We start from the raw sequence: 6,848 nt of genomic DNA, 5'->3' as shown, positions 1-6,848 counted from the left end.
GGCGCCGGGACGCTGTCGCGGAGCTGCGGGTATGAGGTGTGCCTGACGGGGGGCTCGGGGGCCGGCGAGTTCCAGTTCCTGAAGCCGATTGTCCCCGACATTCAGGCACAGGGCCCTAAGAAGAATAGTGAAGAGCACTCCGCCTTCCGAAATAGCTTTGGGTTTAATATTCAATAAACTTCTGTTTATATTTTCATGTAGTTTTGATGTATCTGACCATAATGTTCTCAGTTTAATTTTAAAATTTCAAGATAAATTATTATGTAACTTCAAGCATAATTTGCAGATACAATATACCTGTGGTTTTACAATGTCTTATGCTTTTTGCGTTAAATACAGCTATATTTAATTTAATTAATATCTGTTTCTAAATAATAGTGTTAAGACTGTAATTATTTCAAACTGTTTAAAGAACTAGTCACTATTATTCCTCATCCTAGAAAACTGGGGGTTTGAGTTTCCCCTAGTATATTTCACACCTTGCATCTTTCTCTCTTAATCTCTTCTTTCCATTGTACTTGCTCCATGTAAAAATCCATATCTGCATCTTCAACATCATTCTTGCATTCTATTTATTCATGTTCAAAACCATGTCATCTAATGCTGATCACAGACTTTAAAAAGAAATATTCTTCTGTTTCTCTGCTCATGACAAAATGAAACATAATATCGGGAGCAGTATTGAACTTCAGTAATATCCATGGTTTATAATTATTTTATTTTCTTTAGACATGCTACTCTTACTTGGCTAATCTTACATCCACTTTTGCTGATATATAGAACAAATCATGTCGTATAATTCAAACAAAATGTAATTAAATGCATGAACATGAATACAAATAAAAACATTTTGAAATTTTGTGTTTGAGAATGTTGGTGGACTCTTGGAAAAATACTCATTTCTTAATTTATTTTGCAAATTTATTTTAATTATTAAACTTTTAAAAATCAAGGAGAACTAAAGGTTACAATGAAAAACAATAGTTTCTTGACTAGCCGTTCCTACCGTCTCTTTCCACAGTGTGGTTTCTTCTTGAATTGATCTCAACAGTTCTCAATAATATGTTTTGCTGCTATGTTTTGACATTGTGTTTTATGTGAATCATTTTTTCTATAACAGAAAACGTTTTTAACTTTCCCAGCAAACAAACACATACAAAGATCACACCTCCTCATCTCTTATTTCCCCAATATAGCCACCACAGGGTTTTTTTTGGTTAAATTGGTAGTCAGTGTCTATATTGCTAAATATAGCAATACAGATTACACGTGTGTGTAGTATGATTACATTTCCTTTATTGGAAAATATCTTTCCTGGACTTGAGAATTTATGATTTCATAGCTGCATCATTTCCTATTTACTACTATTGGTTGTTTCCGTGTCTTTCATTTGAATATAAATATTTTCTCCTCAAAAATATTCAATGATTCTATCAGTTACATTTATTTCCTGAGTCTCTGTCACCAAGTTCTCAGTGTTTCATTTAGACTGGTAGCTCTATAGGCTGTTACTCTAAGATTTTCTGCCCTTCAGTACTTTCCTGTGTTCTTCCTTTTGCAAGATTTGGCATACTCTTCTTTCTTAGCTGACTCCCATAGTTAGCTGGTACAGCCTCCAAAGCTTTCATAAAAATGAATGCAGAAGAGATAAAGAAAAAACTTGTCTTTTTACATTTTGAGAACATCTTTTTAAAAATTTGCTGATAGTTTGATGGTGTATAAAATTCTCGGTTGAAAACAATTTTCCCTCAGATTTTGAAAGCTCTGTGTCTTTTACTTATTGTATGTAGAGTTGATCTTCAGAAGACTGGTTTTATTACAATTCCTATATCTTTTTATGTGTCCTTTACCCCTACTCTTATCCCTGAAAGCACTAAAAAACTTTCCTTTGGTATTCTGAAATTATCTTAGGCAGTTTATTTATTTGTTAATCTGGTAGCATGGCCATACTTATTAATATATATGCTCTGACTTTAAGTTCTAAAAAATGTTCTTGTGTTGTTTGTTTGTTTGTTTGAGTTGGAGTCTTACTCTGTTGAACAGGCTGGAGTGCAATGGCATGTTCACAGCCACCACAGCCTCAACCTGCTGGGCTCAGGTGATCCTTCCACCTCAGCCTTCCAAGTAGCTGGAACTACAGGTACATGCCATCATACCCAGTTAATTTTTTTTATTTATTTGAGTTGAAGTCTCACTCTGTTGCCCAGGCTGGAGTGCAGTGGATTTATACCCATTCTAAACTTGCAAGTGAGTCACAGGAAAGTTAATAACAAGTCTGAGCCTATATAGCTACTAAGGGGCATTTCAGCCCTAAACTATTATTTATCTTCCAATAAGAATACCTACTTTCAAGGGTTACTGTTAAGATTAAATGAGTAAATATATATGAGGCACTAGAACAGTGAACTTAGAACAAGTCAATACATTTTAGCTCCTATTAGATTTTATTTCTATGCAGATACTAAAGACTTTCTTTTGTTTTGTGAGCTATATCTATTTCCTTTGTGTGTGTGGTGGTGGTAGTTTTGGCCTTTCTGTATATGTTGTTGTAGACACTTTCTTAAATTTCTTATGATCTTTGGCTATCTTATATTTAAGAAAGATAAAATAGCAAATGCTGACACTCAGTCCTTTATGAGTGCACAAGGTCTGTTGATGGCAGGGCTTCATGCTAACATAACCAAACGTCCATATGTGTAAGTCTTTAGCTGGACCTTTCATAATCTCCAGGATAGAATTTTATAAAATTCAATATGTCAGGGTAGGATGGGGAAGGGGTCAGGCATATATCTTGTGTCCTACAATCTGAGGGTGTTTCATGGGCTAGAAGTCTCACCATTTCTAATGCAATGTTTTGCTTAATCTTCATATTTTTAGTCTAATACTTCACACTTGCACAGCTCTGCCTGGAGTATCCAAGACTAGAGATAGTTCCATTTAATAGCTCCAGAGAATTAATGTTCCATTCTCTGGCTCTGAGTTACTTTCTTGTCTATGTAAAGTAGTGAGAAGATCAGAGAATTCAACTGCCCTATATGCTATATACATACTTTCAACTAACAACTTATTTTTTAGTCTTTACCCTACTTCGGGCTTCTTATGCATTTGATTCCTCCAAACCTTGTACCTAAATAGGATTGTGTGGGACAAACACCATAGTTTATTTTTTGTTTGTTTGTTTGTTTTTTAACTTTACCATAGACATTTCTTGAAACTCCTGTCAGTTGCTCGTCCATCTGTTTCTGTCATCAAATATGATGCTGTATTCACTTGTGTATTCTTAGTCTTTATGAGTTCTTGCTTTTTAAAATTATTTTCTGTCATTTTAGAGGAGTTTTTGGAAGGATGGAGGACAACTGTGTATAGTCCATCCAAAGGCCATTCGAGTACTACCATTCAAGTACATCATGTGCTGATTGAGTTTTCAAACATGTATCTAGCTTACATTTTTATGAATATGATTTGAATTTAGAATTTTTAAAATGAAGACGTGTTAGATGTCCTCCATTCTTGGGAGTGCTTTTGAGATTGCTTATAATGGACATGTCATCGGTGGGTTCCAAGCATCTATTCCAACTACCTCTCTCATTATGTAGTAGTCATGCACTTAGGCTAGGACTGAAATAACCTCAAGCTTAAGGTGTGATTCCTGGCAGTATTAAAACAAAGGACTGAAGATGGAGTCTTTAGATTCTGGAACTATAATCTCTACCTGCAATCCTATACTTCTTGAGACAATCATTTCTCCAGTAACAGGTACATGATCTCAGTTGGTCTAATTGGAGTGAGGGCTAAGATTTAGCTCTGTGAGTGAGGAACAGAATCTCTCTCATTCTCTCTTCCTGGGCTATAAGAGAAAGCAGGCAGCTATAGCTGTTACTGGAATAAATCTTGAGAAACTGAGAGAAGCCAGTCTTAGGAATAAGCCCGCTTTAAATGAAACTAACATATTTGTGCTTCTGTACTTATTAAATATTTTTTGAAAACCTGGAACTAAATCATAGACTTACATAATATGCTCCCTCCCCCAATATCTTCATTTTCCACCAGTTCACAATGTATTAATTTTGAGGAACTCTACATGAATGCCTTCTTTTGTTAGTAAAACTATCTAAATATGTCTCATCTCATGATTAATCCAGTTTCATATCTTTTGAGAGGACTTTGAAGAGGAAGGACCCATGTATATTTTCCTTTTCCTTTACCACCTCAAGAAGGCCAACTAGTAATGGAATTGTGTTCAGCTTGACAATGTTATTGTTCTTTCATGTCTTCTCAGAAAAATTGCAAACTCTTGAAGGCCAAGAATCACATCTTGTATTTCTGTATTCACACACCTAAGCACATTTTGTTATGTGGAGAGGAGCGAGAAATAAGTGCTTTAAAAGAAATACTAATAGCACCACAAATTAAAAAGAACATAAAACAATTATTATAGAAGATCAATCGATCTGTAATCATTTAAACACAATGAATAAAACAATATTTGTTTCTGAGGGCCTTTAAGTGAATGGAATTTAAGTAACTTTCAGCAAAGTGTAAAAATCTTTGGAGACGCGTGGTGGCGCTGCAGGACAATATCGCGGAAAAAAATACACCGAAGAATGTGTGGTCACCGATACCCAGTGCACACAGAGAATCGGGAAGACAGAACAAGCCTTCAAGGCGCTGACCTAGAAGCCGTTCCACCGGGTTAAAGTCCGTAGGCCTCCGAAGATTCGCGATAGATCAGAGGCACGATATCTAGAACTGCAGGTGGAGCAGAGGCGATTCTGCAAGCAGCCTTTGGGAATTCAGAAAAGGGGCTATGGAGAACAGAGGGACAGGCGCTCTGTGGGTAAGGCAAGTCCTGCTTCTCTTTGTTTTGCTGGAGACGTCTCAGGCGGGCTCCGAGCCCGGGCGCTTTTCGGTGGTGGAGGAAATGCAGAGCGGGAGCTTTGTGGGAAATTTGGCAAAGGACCTGGGACTGGAGGTGGGTGAGCTGTCTTCGCGGGGGGCTCGAGTGATCTCTAATGATAACAAACAGCGTTTGCGGCTGGACACAAACACTGGGGATTTGCTTTTAAGCGAAACGCTAGACCGGGAGGAGCTCTGCGGCTCCACAGAGCCTTGTGTGCTGCGTTTCCAGGTGTTAATGAAAAACCCTATGCAGTTTGTACGGATTGAGCTTCAGGTCACGGATGTAAATGACCACTCTCCCGTCTTCTTGGAAAAAGAAATGCTCCTAGAAATCCCAGAGAATAGTCCTGTTGGTGCTGTGTTCTTGTTAGAAAGTGCACAGGATTTAGATGTAGGAATCAACGCTGTAAAAAACTACACAATAAGCCCCAATTCTCATTTTCATGTTAAAATGAGAGTCAATCCAGACAATAGGAAATACCCCGAGTTGGTTCTGGACAAGGCACTGGATTACGAAGAGCAGCCCGAGCTTGATTTAATCCTCGCAGCTCTGGATGGTGGGACCCCTTCCAGGTCTGGGACCGCCTTGGTGCGGGTTGTGGTGGTGGACACTAACGACAACTTCCCTGAGTTTGAGCAGACGTTTTATGAGGTGAAGATTCCAGAAAATAGTGGCCTCGGCTCACTGGTTGTCACTGTCTCCGCGTGGGATTTGGACTCGGGAACAAACGGGGAAATATTGTATAGCTTTACCCATGCCTCGGAAGATATCCGCAAGACATTTGAAATCAATCAAAACTCTGGAGAAGTTAATTTAAAGGCTCCCTTGGATTTTGAAGCAGTTGAATCGTATTCAGTAATTGTTCAAGCCACAGATGGGGGAGGACTTTTTGGAAAATCTACAGTCAGAATTCAGGTGATGGATGTGAACGACAATGCTCCTGAGATTGCTGTGTCATCAATTACCGGTCCAATCCCAGAAAATTCTCCGGAGACTGTAGTTATGGTTTTTAGTATCCAAGACAAAGACTCAGGGGACAATGGGAGGATGGTTTGTTCTATCCGAGAAGACCTCCCATTCGTGCTAAAAGCTTCCGCTGAGAATTACTACACATTGGAAACGGAGAGACCATTGGACAGAGAGAGCAGAGCCGAGTACAACGTCACCATCACCGTCACCGACCTGGGGACTCCCCCGCTGAAGACCCAGCACCACGTCACCGTGCGGGTCTCCGACGTCAACGACAACGCCCCCGCCTTCACCCAGGCCGTCTACACCCTGCTGGTCCGCGAGAACAACCGCCCCGCCCTGCACATCGGCAGCGTCAGCGCCACCGACGCGGACGCGGGCGCCAACGCCCAGGTCACTTACTCGCTGCTGCCGCCCCCCGACCCGCGGCTGGCGCCGGCCGCCCTGGTGTCCGTGAACGCCGACAGCGGCCAGCTGTTCGCGCTGCGCTCGCTGGACTACGAGGCCCTGCGCGCCTTCGAGCTCCGCGTGGGCGCCGCCGACCGCGGCTCGCCGGCGCTGAGCAGCCAGGCGCTGGTGCGCGTGCAGGTGCTGGACGCCAACGACCACGCGCCCGTGGTGCTGTACCCGCCGCGCGACGGCTTGGCGCCCTGCACCGAGCTGGTGCCCCGGGCGGCCGAGGCGGGCTACCTGGTGAGCAAGGTGGTGGCGGTGGACGGCGACTCGGGCCAGAACGCCTGGCTGTCGTTCCACCTGCTCAGGGCCACGGAGCCCGGGCTGTTCGGCGTGCGGGCGCGCGACGGCGAGGTGCGCACCGCCCGGCCGCCCAGCGAGCGCGACGCGGCCGCGCACCGGCTGCTGGTGCTGGTCAGGGACAACGGCGCGCCGCCGCGCTCGGCCACCGCCACGCTGCACGTGCTGCTGGTGGACGGCTTCTCGCAGCCCCACCTGCCGCGCCCGGACGCGGCCCCGGCCCGGG

At 42.6% G+C, this 6,848-nt stretch overlaps 2 protein-coding genes across 2 annotated transcripts in view; both read left to right on the top strand.

Annotated features, from left to right (window-relative positions):
* Positions 1–177, top strand: part of LOC103268775 (protocadherin beta-16-like) — a 2,584-nt gene extending 2,407 nt beyond the window's left edge. The window contains exon 2 of the mRNA XM_021716740.1: positions 1–177. Coding sequence (XP_021572415.1) covers positions 1–177 — 177 coding nt within the window.
* Positions 178–4,764: 4,587 nt separating this feature from the next.
* The window catches only part of LOC103268774 (protocadherin beta-11-like), a 2,717-nt gene continuing 633 nt past the window's right edge, over positions 4,765–6,848 (top strand). Inside the window, exon 1 of the mRNA XM_021716739.1 lies at positions 4,765–6,848. Within this exon, the coding sequence (XP_021572414.1) occupies positions 4,808–6,848 (2,041 nt within the window). The 5' untranslated portion in view covers positions 4,765–4,807.

The sequence above is a fragment of the Carlito syrichta genome, unplaced genomic scaffold, assembly GCF_000164805.1.
Source record: "Carlito syrichta isolate Samal-C Ts95f unplaced genomic scaffold, Tarsius_syrichta-2.0.1 Scaffold308892, whole genome shotgun sequence".
In the NCBI taxonomy this organism is placed as follows: Eukaryota; Metazoa; Chordata; class Mammalia; order Primates; family Tarsiidae; genus Carlito; species Carlito syrichta.
This window is presented reverse-complemented; position numbering and strand designations above follow the sequence as displayed.